Raw genomic sequence first — 26,781 nt, 5'->3', positions numbered from 1 at the left:
TTGATAGTCCACAAAACAAGTCCAAACACAATTAATCAACTTTAACTTTCTATTTCAAGAACATTAGAAACTCCTTTGGACGATAAATAAATTAAACAAAAAATTAAATATAAAAAAAATTAAAGTATGCAGGCTAGCGGGTTGTGACGGGCCAACCCGCTATTTGGCCTAGCAGGCTGGCGAGTTTGGCGGGTTGAAATATTGGGTCCGACCGACCAATTTTTGGCAGGTCAATGGGCCGGCCCGCGGGCAAAGCCCGTTTTACCATCTCTGATGAGCAATCTAGCCATTTAGTAACAAAATAGGGATAGGGTGAATTTGGGTGTAAGAGGAGAAAAAAGATAAACAAAAGGCAATACAATCAGTGGTTCAAGAATCCAAAATCCATAGAGAAGGAATGATACCTGATGAAGGTGTAGTAGACAAATTATGAGTGCTCACTAAATTCAAGAAAATTGAGGTAAGTGTTGAATTAGACTAAGAAGGAACATATAAATCATTAGTTGGATCTTATGAAGAAGCCATGGGAAAGGTGAAAGAAGGAAAAATAAAAAAACACATATAAATTATATTTTATATTTATGATAAATAATTTATACTAAAATAAAAGATAACTTTTAATCATTGATAATTTATTTAAAATATTAAAAAAATAATTATAAACAAAATTAAGTTAGATAAAAATTATAAAGTTTATAGCAAAAATTTATTAAAAAATGCTTAAAAATGTTAAAAATTCTTAAAACACTCTCATATCCATGTATACAAGAGTAAATAAGATAATGGAAATACTTCTTCCCATAATAATTTTTCGTTTCCATAATTTGCTAATGATTATATTCTTAACTATTAAAAAAATAATTTTAATAACCACTAACAACGAATTATGAATTGTGGAAGAAAATATGCACAAATGTTTTGATGATGTCAAAGTGATTATAAAGCATTGAAGAAGAATCAAGGTTGAGCTAAAGCAAGTTGATGCAAGAACAAGATCTCAATTGGTACATAGATAAGTCTTGTCAACTTAGCTAAGTATGTAAAAGAATCTTTTGAAATTGCAAGTATGCTTGGCCTTGAGAATAAGTTTTCAAAAATCTCAAATTAATCTCTTTAAATTTAAACAAGTTTTAAATCTTTTGAAAGTAAGTAAAAATGTTTTCAAAAGACTTAACAAAAGCTTTAAAGAATACTTCAAATCATTTCTTAAAAGAGATTTGTGAAAGAAATTATTGAGATGAAGTTTTCTACATAAAAGTTTTTGAAACAATAAAAATATGTTCTAGTAATCCATTACCAGAACAGGAAATTTCAAAGTTCAAATTCTGAATACAAAATGTGTTCTGGTAATCGATTACCAGACCCTTGTAATCGATTACCAGAAGATAAAACTTCAAAATTTGAATTTAAATTATACAACGTTTCAATCATTTTGAACTTTAACCGTTGTAATCGATTACCAAGTCTTGTAATCGATTACCAGAGCCTATTTTCTGAAAAATTATAGAAAGTTACAACTCTTCATGAAAAGACATAACCTAAGAAACAATTGTCTATAAATACCTATAATTTTTCAGAGAAAGGTGACGAACTCTATTGTGAAAATAATCTTTACAAATCACTTGGCCAAAATCATTTGCAAAATCTCTAAAGAGTTCATCAAAGATCATGAAAGTGTAATATCCACTCTTCAAAAGAGTCATTCTGTAATACTTAATAGATCATTGGATCTGTAAAGGAGAAAGGGTTTTTCTCCTTGTTGGTGTTTGAATCTCAACACAAGGAAAGAGAGTTCCGAGGTGTTGGAGGATTTATTTTCTTGTAAGGTTTACAAGAGTAGTGGAAATCTCAAGTGGGAGACTTGAGGACTGGATGTAGGCAGGATTGGCCGAACCAGTATAAAATCAAGTTTGCAATTCTTTTTTCCCTACACTTTTAATTTCTTGTTATTAATTATAATTGTGTAGTTTGCATCATCATTCATTCTTTACATACAAATTTGTTTAAGGAAATAAATTGATAAAGAAGTAATTGGAAAAGTTTTTATAAGAGGAAATTTAGTAAACTTAATTCACCCCCTCTTAAGTTAATTGAGGCTAAGGGACTAACATGAATAATCATTCACATTGTTATATTTATTTTATTTTATTTTTAAAAATATTTAGAGGTAATAATAATAATTTTACTTTTATTTTAGAAACTAAAATGCCAATTAATTTCGTAAAAATATAAAATTATTCATCTAGAAAAATCCAACATAAAGGAAGAAACTGATTGGATTTTTCCACGTAATAAAGAAAATAAAGAACCAATCATAATATGCCGTGTAAGACGAGGCAGAAGTGGCATTGGTAGACTTCCTAGTTTTCGAGTCGTCCCCCTGTGATCTTCTACGACCCTTGCAAATTCCACGTCGCAGGAAGCAAACTGAGCCAATAAAAACAAGCCACGTGTCACAAGTTACATCTCTAGCCGTACGATCTTCCACGCTGGCAAAACGGAGGTCTTCCTAAGAACGAAAGCTTCCCCGTAACAAACACGGCCAAAACCCACAACTGAGCCATATATAAACAAATCAACAAACACAATTTGGAAACCAATCCAAACTAAACGGATCTCTTCACTGGTGGAAGCTACTAGAAGCTGTGTGTGTGCATTGCGATGAGGAAGTGGACGGTTGCTTCCGCTCTCGTTCTGCTCTGTCTCCTCTCTCTCTTCGCAGATCAAGGTACGCACCTTCATTGTTCACTCTCGCGCGCATTACATCGCTCGCTGTAGCTTTTTCAAATTCGTTTACGCATCTGCGATATGTTTTGGTTCGTTAGGTCGAAATTTTCAGGCGAATGCGGAGGGCGATTCCGACGAGCTTGTAGATCCACCGAAGGTGGAGGACAAGATCGGTGCTGTTCCTCATGGACTTTCCACCGATTCAGATGTGGCCAAAAGGTGCGTGTTGTTGCGATCTCTCTTTGTCTCTTTTCCGTTCTCTCGTTTTAGGTTTCCAATAACGTGTTGTTTTGTTTGAAAGGGAGGCGGAGTCGATCTCGAAGAGATCTCTTCGGAGCAACGCGGAGAAGTTTGAGTTCCAAGCCGAAGTGTCGCGGCTTATGGATATTATCATCAACTCGCTCTACAGTAACAAAGACATATTCCTCAGGGAGTTGATTTCCAACGCATCTGACGTAAGCGCTTTTAAATTTTTTATATATGTTTATTCACATTTGCATTTAAATTTCATTCGAAAGAGAGCGATTTGTTAATGACGAATGTTGCATGCATTATTTAGGCTTTGGACAAGATTAGGTTCCTCTCCCTTACGGATAAGGAGGTTTTGGGAGAAGGTGATAACACCAAGCTTGATATTCAGGTTAGTATTGTTAAATTATGATTATTATGCGTTTTTCTTAAGTTGTTTTTGGCTATGATTATTATGATGAGATGACAGTCCAAGTAATGCTGGTGTTTAATAGTTTGTTCGACTGTTTGTGGTTTGTTTTGTGAACTGTGACTAAACTAAAACATTTTGGTACTTCAGATTAAGTTAGACAAGGAGAAGAAAATTCTCTCAATTCGGGACAGGGGTATTGGTATGTCGAAGGAGGATTTAATAAAGAATTTGGGAACCATTGCAAAATCTGGAACTTCAGGTATATTTATATGTTGTCTCCTTTGCTAAAATAATTTCCGCTTGTATCTTGGTCAAGATGTTAATCGGAGCTGTGCATTGATTCAGCATTTGTTGAGAAGATGCAAACAAGTGGAGATCTCAATTTGATTGGGCAGTTTGGTGTCGGCTTCTACTCTGTGTATCTTGTGGCAGACTACGTTGAAGTCATTAGCAAGCATAATGATGACAAGCAGTATGATTTTTAAACATATAATGTTGAAGACATTATTTGTTTGCAGAAATGTAACCCGGTTGATTAACTTGAAAATTATTTGGTTTTCAGGTATGTATGGGAATCTAAAGCTGATGGAGCATTTGCGATTTCGGAAGATACATGGAATGAACCTCTAGGGCGTGGAACTGAGATTAGATTGCACCTCAAGGAAGAGGCTGGGGAGTATTTGGAAGAGTCTAAATTGAAAGTATGCATCAAACTATTACCTTAGTTATTATAAGTTGTTTCGGTTTAAAATTTAATGTCTTCTATTTTGTTGCACATAACTTCACACGTAGGGCTAATTTACTTTTAATCTATAATTCTCTATGTCAACTATATGTAGCGTGCATCTACAACAGGTGATACTAGCTTTGTACAGGTCCTCTCTACGTGAAAATTTAGCTTTATCTTGTAGGTTTGTTTAACATTTTTTTTTTTTAACATTTTAAAGTGATTAAACATGATGTTTGAGTATACCAATGGTTTTCAATGGGGAAATATGCAATATTAAAGTAAGGCTCGTGGTTTCTTTGGAATGTTGCACTTGTAAGAAGGTTGAGTTGTCATTAGTTAAATTAACTTTTCACAGCTTCAAGTAAATGTTTAGATTGGATTGCATTGATTTGGCAGCACAATTGTCAATTTGCATTTTGTAGTTACGGAAAGGTCAAGAAAAAAGGATAAATCTGATTTACTATACTTTTTTTTTGCCAACAACTATGCTGAATATTTAAAAAGTCAATCTCTTGCTACAAAAGATTTAATAACTTTTGTTTTTTTCACAGGAATTGGTGAAGAGATACTCTGAATTTATTAACTTCCCTATCTATCTTTGGGCAAGCAAAGAGGTTGATGTCGAGGTTCCTGCTGATGAAGATGATTCCAGTGATGAAGATGATTCGGGTATGTATATTGTTAAAAGCTCAGTTAGATCTTTTCATTTATATCCTGTTTCAAGATGTTGTTTTGTTGTTTGTTCATTTTTTAATGTTATGATAATGGTAATTAAACTGTTATTCTTCCTTATTTAATTCCCTAAACAGCAGAAAGCACCTCCAAGGAAGAAAGCGAGGATGAAGATGAAGAAAAGAAGCCCAAGACAAAGACAGTGAAGGAAACAACTTATGAATGGGAACTTTTAAATGATGTTAAAGCTATATGGCTGAGGAATCCAAAGGAGGTTACAGAAGAAGAATACACCAAATTTTACCACTCTCTTGCCAAGGTAATATTGCCTTGTTCATTATTTATATAATACCTCAAGGGAATTGTTTGTTAAATTTACTTCACTTTAAGTTTGTTAATATTAATTAAGTTGTTGATTTATGTTTTGTGCAGGATTTCAGTGATGAGAAACCTTTATCATGGAGTCACTTCACTGCTGAAGGAGATGTCGAGTTCAAGGCAGTTCTGTTTGTACCACCTAAGGCACCTCAAGATTTGTATGAGAGCTATTATAACGCAAACAAATCCAACCTGAAGCTGTATGTTAGACGAGTGTTCATTTCAGATGAATTTGATGAACTGCTGCCTAAGTACCTGAACTTTTTGAGGGTAAGGATGAGTTTCTCTTGTTGTTGCAGATAAATATATTTTATGAGAATAGGAATAGTTTTTGGTAAATAATGTTACTTTTGACATTGGGAACAGGGTCTTGTTGATTCTGACACATTGCCACTTAACGTATCGAGAGAAATGCTTCAACAACACAATAGTCTTAAGACAATCAAGAAGAAACTTATTAGAAAGGCCCTTGATATGATCCGTAGGATTGCAGATGAGGATCCTGACGAGTCCACTGACAAAGAAAAGAAAGGTATGGTGCAATAATTATGGGTTGCTTCTGTTGGAATCCCTATTATTTTTTATTGGTTAAGGTTGACCAAATCACGTGTATTAGTCCTATAATTCTAGGCTTGCTGTGTGTCAAATAATCAATTCTTTTTGTTATTTTGTTGCGGAGTCCTATAATTCTAGGCTTGCTGTGTGTCAAATAATCAATTCTTTTTGTTATTTTGTTGCGGGGGGGGGGGGGTGTGATTTGGCTTTGTTATACCTTTTCTAATGTAAGAGAGGTTTCTTGAATTCTGTCCATTGACATGTACTTCCATCAATCTTAAATATTGACGGCAGATGATGTGTCCTCTGACAACGACGAGAAGAAAGGTCAATATAGTAAGTTCTGGAATGAGTTTGGTAAGTCCATTAAACTTGGTATCATTGAGGATGCAACCAACAGAAATCGTTTGGCAAAACTGCTCAGATTTGAGAGGTATACTACTTATGCTTGTAATTAAACTCTTGTGCTAGTGTTATTTCCCCACTTTCATTAGTTAACAATCTAGCTGATTCTTGGAACTCTCACAGCACCAAGTCTGAGGGTAAATTGACATCTTTGGATCAGTACATATCTAGAATGAAATCTGGGCAGAAGGATATCTTTTACATAACTGGAACCAACAAAGAACAACTGGAAAAATCTCCATTCCTTGAGCGGCTTAAGAAGAAAAATTTTGAGGTACAATTGAAATTGTATTTTTTGTTTGCGATGTATATGGTTCTGGAAATTGTATTTATTTGTGCTTTAGAAACTGTCTTTCTATTTTCCTGATCAATGATATTTTGATATCTTCTAACTTCTAAGTGTATCTTTTTTCTTCAATTCGCTACAGGTTATTTACTTCACGGATCCAGTTGATGAATACTTGATGCAATACCTGATGGATTATGAAGATAAGAAGTTCCAAAATGTGTCCAAGGAGGGTTTGAAACTTGGAAAGGATTCAAAAGACAAGGAACTTAAGGAATCCTTCAAGGACCTTACCAAGTGGTGGAAGAGTGCTCTTTCCAAAGACAACGTTGATGATGTGAAGATATCCAACAGATTGGATAACACTCCTTGTGTAGTGGTGACATCGAAGTTTGGTTGGAGTGCTAACATGGAGAGAATCATGCAGTCTCAAACTTTGTCCGATGCTAGCAAGCAAGCATACATGCGTGGCAAGAGGGTTCTCGAGATCAATCCTAGACACCCTATTATCAAGGAGCTCCGGGAGAGAGTAGTAAAGAACCCTGAGGTACTTTTCAGGATTAGAACGTTTCCTGTTGCCTAATTTTCCTCTGTAGCGTCTCTTTCCTTGACACAATTGTGGGTTTTATTTGTTAACATAATTGGCCTACTTTTCAGGATGAGGGTGTGAAACATACAGCACAGCTGATGTACCAGACTGCACTCTTCGAAAGTGGTTTCTTGCTTGATGATCCCAAGGATTTCGCATCCCGTATTTATGATTCAGTGAAGTCTAGCTTAGACATCAGCCCTGAAGCAACAGTTGAAGAGGAAGACGACACCGAAGTAGAGGCTGAAAGTGATGCAAAAGAAGATGCATCTACTTCGAAGCCTGAAGCTGATGATGGTGATGTCAAGGACGAGTTGTAGATTTGCATGACATCATCCACTATTTAATGACGGTGCTGTCGGTTGCCTTTGTTTTTCGTGGTTTAGCTGAGATAGACAGTAAAAGCTTTTAGCATGAGTTTTGATTTCATAAGTTGTTAAAGGAGAACATTAGTCTTACTGTTATGTAATCATTCTATCGGTTGGAATTTTGCCGTACCACATTAGTCTTAATACATTGTTCTAGAAAGTCTGCTTGTTTTTTTAGCAAAAGTAACCTTACCTTAAACTTATATTTAATGGTGTGGCGGAAATAGTTTTAATTATCAACCTTCAACGCCAGGGTAATAGTTTTAATTAAATTATGTGGCCGAAATTTTGAATGTCTTAACACTGGGTCTATATACCTACAAGTCATAAAATAATCATGGAGGGAATGTTAGGAAATAAATGTCCTGATTCAAAAGTTGATAAATGCTACTTTGATGAATTCATTAAATTTGTCTTGAGGATCATTCAAGGTTACTGAATAACAGAACAATATAATGGAATGACTCAGGTATTTAATTACCAAAAGAATAACTAATTACTTTAATTAAAGTTAATTATTTATATATTGTCAGTATAAATTTTTTTATAATAATAATAAATTATATTTTTTAATAATATTATATCAGTTATTTATTTAATAAAATAAAAATAAAATAAAATAATTTAAAAGATTTAATTAGTTGTCAGTATAAAAAATTTTATACTAACAGTGATGATTAACTCTTTTAATTAGGCAAACTTGAGAATTTTTGGTACACTTATATTGATATTCACAATTATTTATTTAACTTTTAACTCTTACAGATAATAATCTTTTCATACGTTTTATGTTTATTGCTGTAGAGTTGGTTCGGCCTAAACTCCAAAATGTAAAACAACTTGAGACTGCAAATTATTATCCTAAGAGAAAATGAATTATTATTTATATTTAAGAGACACTAAATGAACTAATATTTCAGTGCATTGTACATTATTATATATAATTAAAATATATAATATATATAAATATAAATATAAATAAATATCATATTTGAATATATAAATTATATTTTAAATTTATGATAAATAATTTTTATTTATTTATATTTAATTCATAAATAATTATGATAAATAAAAATTGAATAGATAAAAAGTTAAAAAAAAGTTTCTTGCACAAATATATAGAAGTTGATTTTACTTGTTGAATTCAATAAATACATTTAATAAAAATATTTTTTAAAAGAAAAAATTAATACTAAAAGCATAATAGATTAGATCAAACTATTTTAAAATGTGGATCTTATAATAATAATTAACAGAAGCAGTAGATTCTTTCTGGCTGTTGCAGCGGGTAAAATAATAGAGGAGAAAGAATAAAAAAAGTAGGAGGGGGATAGAGGATGAAAAGGGCTCAAGGGAGATGGTGCTGGAGTGGAGGATCCCAGTCTAGTTTTTAAAATTGGACTCATTCAATTCGGATTAGTGGAGTTTGGATTGGGTGTTGGGCTTTAACCCAGCCCTATGCATCATAGTTGTTATATAAGATTCATTTGTTTTGAGGTATATTATTGTATTTTTTTATAGAAATTTTATCTTTAAGAGTATTATACTTAAAGAATGTTATTTTCTTAAATGTGTTCAGTTGATGTTGTTAATTTTTAATTTAATTAAAAACAAAAATAAATGAAAACTTTACAAAGAGGTAATTATTAGAAAAGTAATTTTAATTTTCATGGAATTCATGGAAATATAAAACACATATTCTTTATTATAAGAATGAAAAACATGTTAAATATGAAGATTTTACATTCTTAAGAATAAAATATATTTAAAAATATTTTTTTTATAGTCTTCTAACAAATATGAAAATAGATATTCCTACCTTCACTTTTTTTTTGATAGAAAAACATTACTTGAAAACAAATTCATCCTAAAAATTCAGTCCAATTTCTTCCTCCTTAAATCAGTTGACTTGAGTTTTTTCTCTGTAAACATTTTGGTCCCTAGTGTGAATTTTTTATTATAAATTTTTAAATATATATATATATATATATATATTAAATTAGCTTTCAAAGATTAAAATCAAATAATTTGTTCAAAAACTAAAATAAAAAATTGATAAAAGTTCAAGGAATAAAATCATATTTAATTTTTTTATATTGTCTATTAGAATTAGTTGATACACGTGTTAAAATTTTTTAAATTACACCTTCAACAATTATTTTATAATTATAAATTTTAAAAAATATATAAAAAATTATAAAAATTAAAATTAAAATTCACTCATTTTATAATTATTAAAATATTTAAACTCTAATAATTATGCCATATTTTGTGTAAAAAATTCTTAAGAATAAGAGAGAGATTGGATTAATCGGTAGCTACAGGAAATAAGGGAACCTCGGTAATTCATGTCAGCTTCAACCAGTGATCCTTAAAAGAAAAAAAGAAAAACATCTTCCGTTGGCAAAGAAAACCCTTGCATCTGACGAAGGCATGGGGTTGACGAATTTCGTTCTCACGGTGGCCGGAGTAAGCGCCGTCGTTCTCCTCCTTAGGAGTGACGTCAAGCAATCTGCCTCCATCTTCCGCCGCAACGTCAAACACATCCGTAACTGGCTCGAAGAAGAAACCGCCGCTTCTTCCAAGTGAGTTTGCGTAAAAAGTTTCAAACTTGGGTAATGGGTTGTCTCGTTTTTTCTTGTTCACGGGTCAGCCCTTATTTGTTTAATTATTTTGAGTGAGAATGGGAAGATGGGTTTTGGAGGGGTTAAACTGGGAATCATAAACATTTGATTAAAAATATGCAGATGGGTTGTCAATTTATTATGGGTATGAGAATTGCAGGGAAAGAAACCCTTGGATTGTGGTTCTCTATCTTTGTTCATAGGTCTCTGTGATTGGATTTTGAGGCAAGTAAAATTTAAAAAGTTGGACTATGAACACCAATAGCATACCAATTAAGTAACCCCACATGTGCTGCATAGATAGCAGTGTGATTCTGGTAACTATGTACAGTGCACTTGTCATTTTGTGCTAAATTTCTGTTTACAAGCATGTCATTGGAGCTTGTAACTGGTGTATGTACTATGTAGGACTAGAAAGTTTGTATTGTTGAATGGATTTATGTAGCTGTTGTTGGGTTGAAGGTAGCTGACTTTTCTTACTTTTCTTTTCCTTATGTTCCTCTATCTGACTTGAGAGGTTGATGAGAAGAATGCAAGTGAAATGTTGTTTCACTTTATATCTATAAGGTAGTCATCTAAGGGATGCAGGGTACCTTAGTTTTGTGTATAAGGGTTTTGTAGCCAGTGACTGATGTTGGGTGGGCACTGTAGAGAAATAGTAAACCCTCCCTAAAGTGTATATGATTAGAGAATTGATCAATGGAGTAGCTAGTGGGTCCATAGGACATGTTAATATGTTATATATTATCTTATGAATCAGTTGAATTATTCTTTTTATAAATGAAAATGGATCATGTTACACTGACTCAGATGTTTGTGCTGAACTGCTGTTTGAAATTTATTTTCACTTAGATAAGTTGGATTACTGTAATGTGTTCATGAAATTACTTTCCTGTAAACTTTCCTAGTGTGAATGGGATATTTGGATGTATTCTCACCTCCGATATTTTTTTGTGTGTAGTTTTTCATTTATATTTTTAAGGTTAGAGAATTCACAAAAAATTTTCATGCACTTAAGAAAATAATCTTTTAAACTAATAATCTAGTTGTACTAGTAAGGGTGTCACAATGCTTATGTTTTAAGTAGATAAACTCATAGATTGTGAATAATTTTGTGTCATCTTTTCAGGACAATGGAGAAGTCCACCAAAGAACTTGAATCAAAGGTTCCTCCAAAAAAAGACACTCCTAAGGAGGACAAGCATTAATGTTTATGCAGGTGATGCGGATGCTAGTGCAGTAATTTTGTGTTTCTTTGTGGTTCTCTTTCTGTCTTTGAATGGATACATATTTTTTTGTGTCTTAGCTGAATTCTTCTTCACCTTCTGTTCATATTACAACTGAATGACCCTTATATTGATATATATTTAGCAATAATGTCAAATGACAATTTTGGTTATTCCGCATTCCAGGTTTTTGTGCGAATTGAGATGCAAAAAATTAATATCTATCTTGTTATCCTATACAAAACTTGAAAAGTAAATAAGTAAAAGAAATTTTTTGTGTGTATTGAGATGCAAAAATTAATATCTTATGTTATAGCCCATCCATTATATCCAAAACACTAGATCATTTGTACACCAAACCTTCTGTTGTAACAGGTGAACCTCCAACATTCTTGCTATATAATGCCAAACTTTGACACTTCTTTTCTTTGTCATTACAAGATTCTCACTTTTGCTAACTCCTGGATTCCTTCTTTTCATGGTTACCTCCTCTAAAAATCTTTTTTCCTCTTGAGAAAGCTGAGTTCCCAAAGGCATACTAATACCATCTAAAGATATAATTTGTAACATCTTTGCTTCAAAATTAAGTGGCTTAGGAGAAGTTCTTGAGGGCATTGGCTTGATGGAGTTATGTCAGTATCTTACAAAGGTAATATCTTACAAAGGTAACCCAATAGTGAAGTTTGGCCAATAATTCAATAATGTAAAAATCTATCTTTTGCTTTTCAGCATAGTATAGTGTCTGCAGGTGAATCAAGTTACTTTCTTTGGCTGTCTTTTCACCAAACTCATTACTGCAAACCACAATAAAAATATAAAATTACTAAAAATAGTTATGTCAACTTGCAAGATACATGAATGAAAGAGTATAGAAACTAACCTTGTGTCCATTCACCCCTTGATGTGCTCTGCCCGATACATGAGAGTAAAAGAGAATAAAAATCAAGCATAACGTGCCTAAGCAATTTCAGGGATATTTGTCTTTGATCTTTAATATTTTGTAAAGATAAAATATGTTTTTTTCTTTAGAAGTTTAGCTTTTGTCTTCTAAATTTTTTTAGTTGACTTTTAACTTTATTTTTAGAATAATTTCTATTACCACTTCTAAAATTTTGATATAAACAGCTTCACCAAGCCTTTCAGAACTGATACCATGCTTGACAGTGGTTGCACCTGCTAGGAATTCGCAACTTTTATAATTTTTTATGAGACGAATAATTAGGAAGCCAATGAAATCTAAGATACAAACTAGAGATAAGTTTCCATGTTTGTTAATGATATGCCAATGAAATCTAAGATACTGTTAGGACCCTGGAAATGTAAAGAATATTTTATTGAATAAAAAAGAGTTATAGTTCTTAAAGAATAACTTCTCTGTTTTTCCCTACAGACTTTCCCTATCCCTTTTTATATTCCTCCTAAGAAACTTCCTAGATAATCTTATCTATTATTAACTTCCTAGATAATCCTATCTTTAAATTTTTTTAAAAATAAAACAGAAACAGTTATCAACTTCTTAAATAGATAACAAACAAATAAGAAACTGTCAAATCTTATTCCTCCTAGTCTAGACTTTCCAAATCTTGGGCCTGCTATCTTGTCTTATTAATTCGGCTCTATAAGATACAAACCAAACTTTCATACATTATCAGATCACTAACAATAAAAGTGATGCAAGTTTCACATGTTTCTGATTTCTGAAATCCTTTTAACCCGCATGCAAATCCAAACAACAAAAAATGAATACGAGAAAAAACTGCTTTAAATTATAAAAGTAGTCATGTGATTAGCAAAGAAAGTTAAGACTTATAGACCCTAAGCTTATTTAATATTAATGAATTTCCTGTGCATAAGGACATTCATATGCCTTAATATATCAGACACATAACAGTTGATTTTGAATTAATAGGAAATATGATCTCATCATACCGTGATCTCCAAGGTACTCCAAAATTGCTTGATCTATATGGGTAATAAAATCAACAGGCTTTTCAACTATCTGTAGTATGTAAACCCACAGAACAAGTCCACTGTTGTAAAATACTTGTCCACTGTCCAAAACTTCTTTAATGCAGGAAAAGGGATATTATGAAAGAATTGAACTATGGAAGTTTCAAATGAGAAGCTATTCCATCCTATAAAATTATAAATGATTAAATACCCTTTTATCCTATAATCTCATAAACTTTACCTTAATTCCCTATTATTAAAAAATTCTATTTTAGTCTCTGTAATGTTGTAGATACCATTTTTGTTTTTTTTTTAATTTTTATAATTTCATAAATTTTATCTTTTAGTCTCATATAATAATAGACGTTAGGAGGCTAAAAGGAAATAACAATTATATATATAAAGACTAAAATAAAATGTTTTTAACTATAGAGACTTAAAAGAAAAAGTTTATAAAATTCTAGCAACCAAAAGGATAATTATAAAATAGTTATCACAATCATAATCTCATATACCTCTTCCAAATTTCTGGACCAAAGAGATTTCTTTTTCGAGCTCCTTACAAGCCTCATTTGATGTTTTATCTCACTGTGAAAAGACTGTCCCCTACAATTATAAAGAAACTGACCAGGCAAAAATAAGTTAAATGCTACAGATTATACTTTGCAGATATTGTGTATGACTGACAATAAATGATAACTCTCAAGCAGACCAAAAAAAATTAAGAATATATTTTAGTCAAACAAAAGATTCTGTTGCAATTGAGACCAAGAGAAATGGAAACTATGAATATATAGTATGTATACTGAATATGATGAAGGGAAAATAACAGAATTACTAGCTAACTCAAACTAACAGTGACAGAAGGAATCTAATTAACTCGTTGGGCACAGGAAGAATTACGCCAGTCGTGATCCTTCCAGAGTCTTGTGGCCTCGTTCGTGCCGGATGTAGGACACTCCACACCAGACGCTATCCTGTTCCTGTAACTTGTATATCTGGAACGGTGTTTTTAATTAATTTAGTATTGCTGAATGCCTGAATGAATTACATGATTTATTGAATGTAAGAGTGAGTTATCTAGAAATGTGGTGAATGAATGATATGTGATGTGCCTAAGAATGATAATTGAGAAAATGCTTATGATGGTGTGAGATTCATGAGTTATGAGACATGTGATGTGTGTAAATCAAATGAGTAAGCAAGCTTATGTATGACTTAGTGGTGAAGTGAAATGTGAAATATGTATGATGTGAATAAGATTTGTTGGCTGTGCATTAGTCTATGTGTGACATTCATTATTTGCATAAATGTATTTTTTGTGTGATGGGTATGATGTGAAATATGCTACCAGGGTAAGTCCTTGTGTAAAAGCTTGAAGATTCCATGATTTTTGGAATAACTAGGTTTGAGAGTCCCATGATGTCACATTGTGTGTATGAGGTAAAATTTGGCCAACATAGTTACTCCGACATGTTACTGGTGTATTTTCTTTCGGTGAGAGTGTTGATGAAAAGCGGAAAATTCCAGTTAAGTTTTTTTAAATGCATATCCAGACATGCCGAAAGTGTTGTATTAGTGCTATATAAGTAGTTAGGAGGACTTGTTCTTGTATGAGCATAACATGTTTTTTACATTGAATGTGATGTGATAACGTGATGTTAGAATATGAATAAATGTTTATTAATTTACTGTTATTAGTTATTGATACATAAATTATATTATTATGCCATGTCTTATATATAATAAAAGGGTATAAATATCTTATATATTTAAATATAATATTTATTTAGATATAATTTATTAAAAAATTTAGTTATATATAATAAACATTTAATGTGGGTAATGTATATGCTAAATTGCTAATGTACTAGTTTATATTAATAATAAAAAAGATAATCGTGATGTATCAAGTTATCTTACTTGTTTTACTCTTAATAACTACACATCTATACACAATTTCTAATAATCAAACAAATTACTTAGAGGTATTTGTTATTAATTTCTTTATAACAAACACATGAAGTGTTTCTTTTTATTTTTTTCCCACTAGATAATTGATATATATTTTTTCATTTATTCCTTTTAATTATCATTTATCATTGTCTTAAAATAGAATTTTAATATTATTCTATAAAATAACAATAATTAAAATAATTTTGTATCATAATATAAATCATTTATCATATATCTAAAATATAATTTGTATGTTAAAATTTTTTTATTTATTATAAATTTTAATTATAATCTAATTTATATTTATAAATATATATTTATTATAAATTAAAATTATATGAAATTAACAATTTAACATACCTCAAATGTATTACATACGTTAAAATAATAGTTATAAATAAAAATAAATTAACAAATAAATGTTTTCAAATAGCTACTTGAGCCCATTTTCGTGTGCTGGGTATATCCTTCCCTCCTTTATTTTTTTTAAATATTCATAATTTTTTATTCTTTAAATTTTTAATTTTACATATCTAACTTTCAATTAATTATTTTTTCTTTTCACACACCTCCTTCCTTCTTTTTTTCAATTTTCACATACACCATCTTGTCTCATCACATATTTCAGTAGGTAGTTTTAGTTCTCTCGATTTTTATATTATTCTCTTATTTTCTCACCTCTTTGATTTTTTCACATACACTCAAATCATAGAACTGGTAAGCGACAATATTATAGGTACGTGTAGCTTTCTCGACAGTTTCTATCAAACTAAACACACATTTTTTCTTTCAACACTTCCTTTCCTTTCATCCCTTCAAAAACCTTAACATTTTAGTGTTATGAAAAAGACATTTTCACTATTCTAGAGTCCTATGCAAATAGTGAAATCAGTGAGAAAACTGAAAGAGGAAGGGGAAAAAATAATGTAAAATTAAAAGAATTAAAATTACCTACCAAAATAGGTGGGGGTGAAGAAAAATTAAGGCCGTGCATGTGAAAATAAGGGAAAAAGGAATGTAAAAAAAAGTGTTAAATTAAATATTAGGAGTGTAAAATTAAAAAGTTAAAAATAATAAAAATTAGGCTAAAAATCTGTTTTGGTCCCTTATAATAATTGTTTGTTTCAATTTAGTCTCACTTTTATTTTTTGTTTCAATTTAGTCCCAAATAAATTAATTGGTTTCAATTTGGTCCCTAATAAATTAATTGGTTTCAATTTGGGACTTCCGTCCAAATTATTTAAACGGAGTTAACTGTTGGCCACGTGGATACCACGTAGATGCATAGGTAGATGTCACGTAGATGCATAGGTGGATGTCACGTGGATGCTACGTGGATGCTAATTTTTTTGAAAACACCTGAAACCAGAACAGCTTGTTCTGAAACCAGAACGGCTTGTTCTGAAACCAGAACGGCCCGTTCTGGTTGCACTTTTGGTGTGTTAATTTTGCATCCGAAACGACCCGTTCCAGGTGTAAAATTAACACACTAAAAGTGCAACCAGAACGGCCCGTTCTGGTTTCAGAACGGGCCGTTCTGGTTCCAGACTACTAAACATAAACGATCAATGATTATAGTTCACGGTTGTGAATCATGGAAGGAAAAAGACCCAAGGTACAAAGCATTTCAAACATTGAATTTGGTAATATTGTCAATGGAAATTGATAACTTCAATTGCTAAACAGTTAGGCTATACAGTGTATTATTAAGGATAATGCAATGTATCACTAAAGACAATGGTAGCAGATTTTATTTCATTTCAAACTGGAGTGAACCACTTACTACCAAATTGACACTATACAGTAAAGGATGAAATGACATGATATTTTTCCTTGAAGTCATTAACGATGTACCCCAACAACAACAACCTGTTCTTAAAGAGGTAGAACCTGAAGTAAAGGAAGAGGATACATTGGACTAACATTTCACCACACAACCATATGCAAGGACAGATCTAACTTAATCATAGTGGGAGCACTTGCCCCTACTAAAAATTTTTTCATTCTTTTTTTTATATATAAAATATTAATAATTTTATAAAATATATATTATTAATTATATTTTAATTATGTTGTTATATCTAATATAATAAATATATTAATATTTTTTTAATATTTTTATTTTATTGTTTAATTGTTTTTTATTTTGTGGTAAAATTATCTTCATTTTTAATAAAGAAAAAATTTACTTATTTCAAGAGTAAGTTTTGATAGATTTATTCTATTTAATAATTAATGTTCTATATCAAATTTTTAAGAATTTAATTGTTAAATTAAAAAGTTTTTTATGTATAGATCAAATTTATAAAAAAAAATTAAAAAATTATAAATCATATGATACTTCGTTATAAGACAATTGACACTTAAATATTTCTTCAGGCAAAAAAGAGAAAAAAAAAGTTATTACTCTATTTATAAGACAATTGTATTTTATAAAAATAAGTAATTCTAAAATTTTTACCATAAAAAAATATTTTTCAAAATTATTATATTTTTTAATAAAATTAATAAAGAATATTCTATTCTCAGTTTTGGAACGGGCCGTTCTGAATTCAGAACGGCCTGTTTTGAAATAAGAACGGGCCGTTCTGGTTTCAGAACGGACCGTTCTGGTTTCAGAACGGACTGTTCTGCTGTACTCTTGGTGTGTTAATTTTGCATCTGGAACGACCCGTTTCAGATGCAAAATTAACACACCAAGAGTGCATCCAGAACGGCCCGTGCCGGTTTCAGAATGGGCCGTTCTGGTTCCAGGTGTTTTAAAAAAATTAGCATGCACGTGGCATCCACTTATGCATCTACGTGGCATCCACGTGGCCAAAGTTAACTCCGTTTAAATAATTTGGACGGAAGTCCCAAATTGAAACCAATTAATTTATTTGGGACCAAATTGAAACCAAAAATAAAAGTGGAACTAAATTGAAACAAACAATTATTATGAGGGACCAAAATAGATTTTTAGCCTAAAAATTAATGATATTTTAAGAATTTAATTATTTTTTTTAAAAAAGGGTGTACTTATAAAAAAAAAAAAAAAAAGGTATATATATCATGATCTAAAGGCCAATTCATGACTGGGCCGTTATCTATACATATACCCAGCACACGAAAATGGTGTCAAGTAGCTAGGGCCAGGGACATTTTAATGGGTCAAAACAAAAAATTAAACAAACCAATAGAAACAATGGATTGTGTATGTAACGAACGAGGGAAGGATATACCACAAAGAAATAATTTATCAATTGAATTATGAATAAATATTCAATTTGGTTTTAAAAAAATGATAGAGGTGGATCATATGTTTTAAAAGATTTTTTGTGGCACCTGAATTTTTAAATTTTAATTTCTTTATAAGTTAATCCTTTTATTATATTCAATTATTAATTATGTTAGTAGTTTTATGATCAATCAACATTTAATTATCATATTGACACATTCTTTTTTCCAATTCACATGCAACAGTTACTAATCAAGTAGGTTTAGACACGTTGCATACTAAGGTTTAATTTTTAATTTAATTTAAAAATAACTAAAGTAATGTTTGAATTATTTATATCTTCTCACTTACTCTCATTATCACTAATTTCTTCCCTACTTTTATTATAGGAGTTTTGTGATTCATTAAACATAAAAAAAAAATCAATATTTGATTAAAGCATCCTTACTTGAGATCTCTTACAACAATCACTCATCTTACTAAATCTAAATTCAATAATTTAGGATTTACAATCTTAAATTTGTAGTCAGAACAAAGACAAAAAAATTAAAGATAGTTGAGACAGAAAAATTCAACTACAGAAAATCTTACTAAACCCAACAATAATCCCCTCCATTTTAAGACTTTTATAAAAAAATAATGTATATGTCCTGAAACTTCATATGTTAAGATTTTTATATAAAAAAATTATTTTAGATTGTTTGATGTTGATGCTTGGTATAAAAAAGGGAAGAAGATTTTTTTTAAAAAAAATTTATTGAGCCCATGAGTTTGTTTATTTAACTACGGACTTTGCAGAGCGGATATAGACATTAAAAAATCATTTATGTGACGGATTGAATTTATCTAATCCGTTAAAAATGTGAATTTCGTAAACTAGACTTTAAATAGATCAGACTAGCCCGTATATTCACCCATAATTTAAATATACATTTAAAAACTTAATTTTAGATTATTTTTATTTTATAATATTAGTTTTGAACTAAAACCAAGTTTAAAGTAAATTTAATGTTTGACATGGGTTAAAGTTTTCTACTCATGGTTATCAAGAGTTATTCATTTCATGTTTTTAATATACATAGACTCCTTTATATTAAAATACAAACTTTTTTTTTTTTACGTGGGAATGCTTTTAAAAATTGTTCTTCAATGAGAAGATTTTTAAAGATTGTTTTAACATTTTATCTAATTCTATTATTTTATCATACTTATTTATGAATTAAATTTTAATTTTTAAAATAAATTATTAATAAATAAAAATAATCTTGTGTTATACTATAAATTATTTATCAAAAATCTAAAATATAATTTATATGTCAAAAAATATTTATTTATATAAATTTTAAATATAATTTAATATTCAAATATGGTATTTATTTATATATATAATTTATTTATTTTAAATTTTAGTTATGTATATAGTAAATATTTAACTTGTGCATTTTAAATGTTAAAATACTAATTAATTTTAATGTTAAAATCACATTTGAGATAAAATGCCACTGTAAAATCAAATATAGTGAAAAACTAATATTTTAGCTTGTAGAATGCAATATTTATTTTATACAACTATAATTTACAATAAATAAATTTTTTTATTGTATAAATTATATTATTCCCTTTTGTCTTTAGCATAAGAAACAAATAGGTGCACCTTTTTTTTTGTGTTGATTATTATAAACACATACCTACTTTAAGATGCATTAATTATTAATTTCATTTTATACCTTCATGTAAGTGAATACATTTGTTGATCTATTACCAATACAAGTTAGATTTATTAGTTAAAAAAATTATCTCTTTAATTAAGTGTAGTGTCATTTAATGCAACTATTACTTAAACCAATCAATTCAAAATAGTGTTTTTAGAATAAAATTTAAATCTATGACATTGTTGATAAAAATGAACTATCTTAACTATTTTTTATTAGTTTTGATAAATTAATTATTTGTTTCTTATATAAAGGATCTGAGGGAGTATATTATAACACAAAGTTATAATTATATTTAAAATTTATAATACATAATTTATATTGTAGTATAGAGTTATTTTTTAACTATCGATATTTTGAAAAATATTTTAGAATTTAATATACAACTAAACAATAAAAATAGATAAATTTAGAGAGATAAGACGCATAGAAAAACTAAAAAAACTAAAGATTGAGAAATGTTCTTAAGAACACTTTTTAAATATATCATGGTTATTCTAATTTATATATAGCGATGACGATTTATCACATTTGCGTTTGAAAACACGAGTTTACGGAATTCCTCTACATACATACAAATGATACAATTATCCAACGGTTGATTTGATCATAAAAGCTAGCTTAACGTTGGAACACACAAAGAGCACTGTAAATCTCAACGGGACTAAAACATGAAATGCACAATTACACTTGAATGACCCATCAGATCATATAATATAGTTTTCATGGAAAGTGCTATATCATTGAATTGTTCTATCACACTAGCTACGTGCCTTTGAACATAACCAAGTTTGTTTAACATTAACATCATAACATTCATTCATCAAGAAGTGGCAATGTCTCTTTATTGCTATTGCCAGATCAATATAATTGGAAATTAAATCCTATTATCTTTGCCACCCAAAAATGTGATGGTTCCAAGCTTGAAATACCCGCAAGGTTGTACCAACCATATTACTCGGATTCTAAGTCAAGCAAAGCATGGAAAACAAAAACACTACTTTTCATATTGCGCTGCATCATCACTCTCTAATTCAATAATTAATCACAACAATAATCCATGCGTAGAAAAAGTCCCTTTTGCTGGTGGGTGCACCAGATTGTGATTGCAATTGCTTCCCAAGTTAACATGATGAGTATGAAAGAGAATTCATGTTGAGGTTTAATTGTATATCTATAATCGCCCTAAAAAAATGTCACCTACCACCTTTAACATGAATGCACTCTATGAGTATTGCAAAAAGAAGAAGAGTAGCATAGTGAGAGTAGCGATGAGTGGCAAGGGGCAAGAGTGAGATTTGGATGAGAGTCCAGTGAAGAAGTTGGGAAACCATGGACTATTAACTATCAACGGCATCTCCCCTGTCCCTGTTTCTGACCCCATTCCTGAAGGAGGAGGTGGTGAATCTCTTGCAGATTTTTGGCTGCATATATATAAATCCAAATAAATGTTAAATTCAATAACATTTTGTTAATGGAAAAAAACTTCGATACACGAAATAAAACTTCAATTTTATTGGATAACAACTCTAACTAATATATCATTTAGGTTTAATTCAATTCTAAAAAATTATTCATACTTCATAGGTCAATATTATTCTCTAGTTTTGCATGCTATACCTAGCAATCCCAACCCTCTTTTCTTTTAGTGTACCTCAAGCAAATGTAGTTTAGGCATTAACTTGTGCCACACTAAAAGTGCATTATAACAAGAAAGAAAGAAAAAAGTTAGCAAGCATTATGTGTCATTCCCATTTTAAAAAATAAAACGGTTGCATACTATATAACACGAACAACCGAAAGCATCAATCAGAGATTGGAATCGTGATCTCACATGAAAAATTAAAATTAAGTAGAAAGAAAGGGATAGCACTGAAAAGAAAGTTATTAAGTAACTAAATTATATTAAATTAATAGGAAGATGCATGTATAGGATCAGAATGTGGTTACCTTGTGGTCGAAGGGCAGAATGTGATCGTATAATCAGCTCCCGTACACGTAAACGTACTCGTAGCGTCGTCGTACGCGTAGCTATACGATTTGGGACATACGGATTTGAATATCTGCGAGTACACCGAAGGCTTGCAAGTCGCCGGTGAGGCGTACGCGCCGCTGCAGCAATACTCGGGGCTCTGGAACGCCTCGCACGCGCTCCTACACGCGCCGCGGTCCGCCACGCGCAGCTCGTTCGGGCACCGTTGGTTCAGGTCCGCAATGCACCCGGTGGACCCGCACGCACCCGATCCGCCACTGGGGTCCACAAGCATGGGTAAGTTGTAACCATCAACGAGGCTTACGTCATAAAAATCTTGGGCACCCGAACCCGACCCGATTGTGAACTCGGCCAACGTGGCTGGCGGGTTTGCCCCGCCCCCGTTGCATTGGACTTGGTTGGACCCGCAATCCCCTGTGGTGCAACTACCCTCTTGGGTATTCGGGTCGAAGTTGCACCCGGTTCGGCCCCAGAATCTTCCGGACCAATTGGGCGGTGTGCGGAAGCTCCGCGACCCACCGGGTCGGAGCTCGAACCCGGTTGAGTCCAACCCGGAACTTCCTGCATTGGCCAAAATCCCGGGCCACACCGTGTAATCACATTTGTTGATTAGAGTAAACGTGGCTCCCGATGCACCTATTATCCAATGGGATACATTGAGAATTTATGTTATGTATGAAAATTTGAAGAATGAAGAGTCCACTTATGAATTACCTTTGCAAAGGAGAAGCAATATGAGAGCAATGTGAATGGAGAAACAATGGGGAGCCATGAAATGAATTTGGAATGTGGTAGATCAAGGAAAGTGATTGGGGTGAACGGAAGAGGAGAATGGAGAGAATGTTGGGCTCCACTGCCCATGCATGAAATGAAACAATAGGAAATAAAGTTTTAGTTTTTGCGATGAATAGAATGAGATGAGAGGAGATTGCAAGATGGATAATAAAGTATATACAATATAAAGGATGGGTTAATATATAACGGAATATTAGGTGGAGTAAACCCCACTATAAGTGTCATCATACTTGAAAGACTAAGCTAAAGGGTATGTACATTAGATGTTTGAGATAAATATGTGTGTCTAGTTTTTGATTGTGTTAGAAACTAGAAAGTGACGTGGGTCTTTTAATACATTCCCATCTCGTGCTTATGATGTGCGTAGTATGTATGTAAGATATATGCATGAGATTCAATTGTGATAATGATAGAGATTAGTTTAATAGATTTAATAAAAATAATTAAAATAGACTCTGGTATATTTTAAAATGAGTTTAGATTAATTTAATTTTACAAATATTGATTTATGAAATAATTATTATTTTTTACTTGTATTTATTATTACGGTTGTCAACTTGGATGGAGTGAGAAGTAGTTAGAAAGAATTAATGGTGTGTTTGGATGAGAAATTTTACAAATTTAAGAAATTTTAAATTATTGATATTTGAATTACTTTAATTTCAATTTTTATCATTCTTAAAATATTTTGTTTGGATAAGTCAATTCAAATTTCTCAAATTTTAAATTGTTGGGTTAGATATGATAATTTAGTTCCACCATGGTAAAATTAATTTTAAAAATATATTTATATGTTGAAATTTTTAAATTAAATTTTATAAAAATAAATATTAGCTAATTTTTAAATATTTAATAATTTTAAAAATTAATATTAAATAATATTTAATAATTTTAAAAATATTTTAAATATTCAATAATTAAAAACATGAAAAGATAAGAAATAAGATAAAATATATAAGTGAAATAAAAAGAAAAAAATATGAAGAATTTCAAATTCTCTTTTTTGAGAGAATTTAAAATTTTACTATTTCAAAGAATTTCACAAATGCTTGAATTTCAAATTTCTTATAAATTCTCCATCCAAACAAGATATTCCACTTAAAAAAATTTAAAATTTTTCAAATAAATGAATTACTCCATTTAAATTCTTCATCCAAACAAAATTCAAAATACTTTATCATGGTGGAACTAAATTATCATATCTAACCCAACAATTTAAAATTTGAGAAATTTAAATTGACTTATCTAAACAAAATATTTTAAAAATGATAGAAATTAAAATTAAAATAATTCAAATACTAAAAATTTAAAAAAATTTAAATTTATAAAATTTCTCTTCCAAACACGTCATAAAGGAACTTGTATAATTACGGTCACTCTGGCAATTTGGGAACCAACTTTTGATGTGGCTATCGGATAGATTCTTCTATCTTGTTTTTTGTGTCTTTCATTCTTTCAGGCAAGAAACTCATACTAGATTTTTGCGACGTGTGGTGTGAACTGATGACTTTTTTTAACATTCATTTGCTGTAATTTGCATTGCACGCCACGCTTTTATAATTCTGGGTTCCTAGATTTCAACGTGGCCAACTAACTGAACTGCATGTATTTGATTAGACATGTTTAACTTGGAACAAAATGAACATAGTACATCTTTTAGTCTTCTAGATATATATGGAAGCACTGTGTAAATATGCTTTCTTTTTGCCTCTATGGTGTCGAATGTCGATTATGACGAACTTTTGCCCATTTTTCCGATGATGGAAACAACACCGCGGATACGTACTATGAGCAATATTATTGTATTTACACAGTGTATGAATATCCAACAAAAATGGTTAATATTATCATTTCATATCTAACGAATAAGTCATTTAAGTGAAAGAGTGTATCCAGAAAAACTCAAATTTCATGTTCATTAGAAATTACATAATTAAGTAATATATAACTGGTGAATGATTATTACCTTATAAATCAATTTTGTAAGATTAAATTAGGTTCAAATCTATAATTTTAAAAAATATAGTTATAATTAATATAAATAAAAAAATGTTAAATATTACCGATTTCACATTGTATTTACACTATCGAATAAGGCGTTTGAGTCTCGAATTTAGTGTTAGAGTTCAAATTTTTTTTATATAAAAACATGTGATTGGTAAAGAAATTTTTATTAAAGATCATCAAATAAATTTCTCATTAGTTATAATAAAGTCAATGATACTTCAATAACATAGTGAAAAAATAAAAAAAAAATAATATTTTTACACTTATTGGTATAATAATAATTGTTTAATAAAAATTAAATGCAAATAGAAAATTATCTAGATAACTATGGAATTAGATTCTCAGTCAGCATAAATTCGAGACTTTATCTTTAGCTATCGAGCTGCAAATTAACGCTGTGTTAAGAGTTGGTTTCCGCAATCATGTTATTATTTGCGTTTGAATTAACAAATATATCATCTCACCATAAATCATCTCAATATATAAATTAGAAAACTAATGCACGTGAAGAGAAATAAATAGGTAATTTAATATTATAAATTTTAATAACTTAATATGACAATAAATATTAAATTAAACCTAAGATAAATGCATAATTATTTAATAAGTTAACTTTTAGAAGATTTTTTAAAAAACAATGTGTATATTAAAGCAAACTAGAATAATGAATTAATAACTTTTATACGGACAAAAGCAGCAACAAAGTCAGGATGGCCGAGTGGTCTAAGGCGCCAGACTCAAGTTCTGGTCTCCGAAAGGGGGCGTGGGTTCAAATCCCACTTCTGACATTTTCTCTGATCCTTTTTTTCACTCTTTTCTCTAACATTTTTTTTTTAAGATAAGGAAGCATTACAAAGAAAATTAACCTTTCTTTACATATCCTTTTTCCTCAACATGTTAATGTTACCACTTACCAAAATCTAGGTTACTATTTTTTAGTCCTTAAAATATTTTCCAATAACTATATGACAAAAAAACAATCTTTCGACTTAAAAAAATGTAATATTTCGATAAGATGCATTAATCATTTATGCATTTCAAGAAAAATAAGATTCACTTCTTAATTTTTACAATTCAAATATCTCGTGTCACTATCCATTAAAAGAGTTTTAAAAAAATCACTATGTTTCCTGTTACTGTTATTAACTTATTAATATTATTCAGAAGTTTATATTATTTAGTCTAATTTTTATATATTTGGGTTGTCTTTATTTTGTCCGATGTGGGATTTTTATTTTTCAACACTTTCCCTCAGCTCAACTGGAGGTCCAATTCTGACTTGTTTCCTTTTTTTTTGTGCTTTTTCATTTATTTTGTTTGAAATAATTTTTTTAAACATGTAAGGCTTCAAGTCTTTTTCATTTTTTTAGAGTACTAGCGATCCACTTTTAAATGTTATCACATTAGAATGAGTTTAAATCTAACTCGAGTTTACCTCTAAAATGAATATTGTCTCTTACTGTTATACATTATTTCAACTTTTCTGGTAATGGATGTGGGACTTGAAACCCAAAACTAGTTAGCAGTTTGAAACGTGACAGATGCAAGTGGCCCAACGTTTTCCTATGGCCTGATTTTTTGTGATGTTGAACATTGACATAATGTTACCAAAGTGTTATCTTTAAAATTCTAAGATCTGTAGGCTAATTTATGCTTTATTTGGTTCATAAAATCTCATGTTTGGTTGAATAGAAAGTAGATCGATACGAGAATGAGAAACAAGAATAGTTAGAGAGCGAATAGTCTTTGTTGTGAAACTATTATGAATGTAATAATGAGTTTTTTGATGTGAGAATTGAAGGTGACACCACTCACTCGTTCGGTTGATTAGTTTGACAAAAGAGCTTCCAAAATGGAGGGATTATTAAAATTGGTGTCGTAAAGAAGCACGCAATGGAGGACAGGTTCACGTAGGAACACAAAACCA

The 26,781-nt window shown here is 30.5% G+C and overlaps 3 protein-coding genes and 1 non-coding gene across 5 annotated transcripts; 3 read left to right on the top strand and 1 right to left on the bottom strand.

The window, feature by feature from the left end:
• Positions 1–2,571: 2,571 nt before the first annotated feature.
• On the top strand, positions 2,572–7,531 carry SHD (Chaperone protein htpG family protein). Of its 2 annotated transcripts, none has more exons than XM_083064078.1 (15): positions 2,572–2,728; positions 2,826–2,946; positions 3,029–3,182; positions 3,287–3,367; positions 3,536–3,647; positions 3,734–3,860; positions 3,951–4,089; positions 4,670–4,787; positions 4,931–5,109; positions 5,223–5,438; positions 5,535–5,700; positions 6,018–6,156; positions 6,252–6,402; positions 6,557–6,961; positions 7,072–7,531. In XM_083064078.1, the coding sequence occupies exons 1-15, from the start codon at positions 2,662–2,664 to the stop codon at positions 7,321–7,323; spliced, it is 2,427 nt and encodes an 808-aa protein (XP_082920204.1). In that variant the 5' UTR covers positions 2,572–2,661; the 3' UTR covers positions 7,324–7,531. The 2 variants fall into 2 exon arrangements, with proteins under 2 accessions (XP_082920204.1, XP_082920203.1); XM_083064077.1 differs by having other exon boundaries at positions 4,928–5,109.
• A 2,164-nt stretch (positions 7,532–9,695) lies between these two features.
• Positions 9,696–11,397, top strand: LOC109789174 (uncharacterized). The gene is made up of 2 exons (XM_020348070.3): positions 9,696–9,959; positions 11,128–11,397. The coding sequence occupies exons 1-2, from the start codon at positions 9,808–9,810 to the stop codon at positions 11,204–11,206; spliced, it is 231 nt and encodes a 76-aa protein (XP_020203659.1). The 5' UTR covers positions 9,696–9,807; the 3' UTR covers positions 11,207–11,397.
• A 9,309-nt stretch (positions 11,398–20,706) lies between these two features.
• Positions 20,707–23,133, bottom strand: TLP1 (THAUMATIN-LIKE PROTEIN 1). Its single transcript, XM_020348073.3, has 3 exons — positions 22,767–23,133; positions 22,010–22,688; positions 20,707–21,483 (listed from the first exon to the last, which is right to left on the bottom strand). Exons 1-3 carry the CDS (start codon positions 22,822–22,824, stop codon positions 21,285–21,287), a joined length of 936 nt encoding a protein of 311 aa, XP_020203662.1. The 5' UTR covers positions 22,825–23,133; the 3' UTR covers positions 20,707–21,284.
• Positions 23,134–25,558: 2,425 nt separating this feature from the next.
• Positions 25,559–25,642, top strand: TRNAL-CAA (transfer RNA leucine (anticodon CAA)). Its single transcript has one exon. It is a non-coding gene; the product is annotated as a tRNA-Leu (tRNA).
• The last annotated feature ends 1,139 nt before the right edge of the window (positions 25,643–26,781 follow it).

Source organism: Cajanus cajan, chromosome 9 (assembly GCF_000230855.2).
Source record: "Cajanus cajan strain Asha chromosome 9, NIPB_CcT2T_4, whole genome shotgun sequence".
Classification (NCBI taxonomy): domain Eukaryota; kingdom Viridiplantae; phylum Streptophyta; class Magnoliopsida; order Fabales; family Fabaceae; genus Cajanus; species Cajanus cajan.
This window is presented reverse-complemented; position numbering and strand designations above follow the sequence as displayed.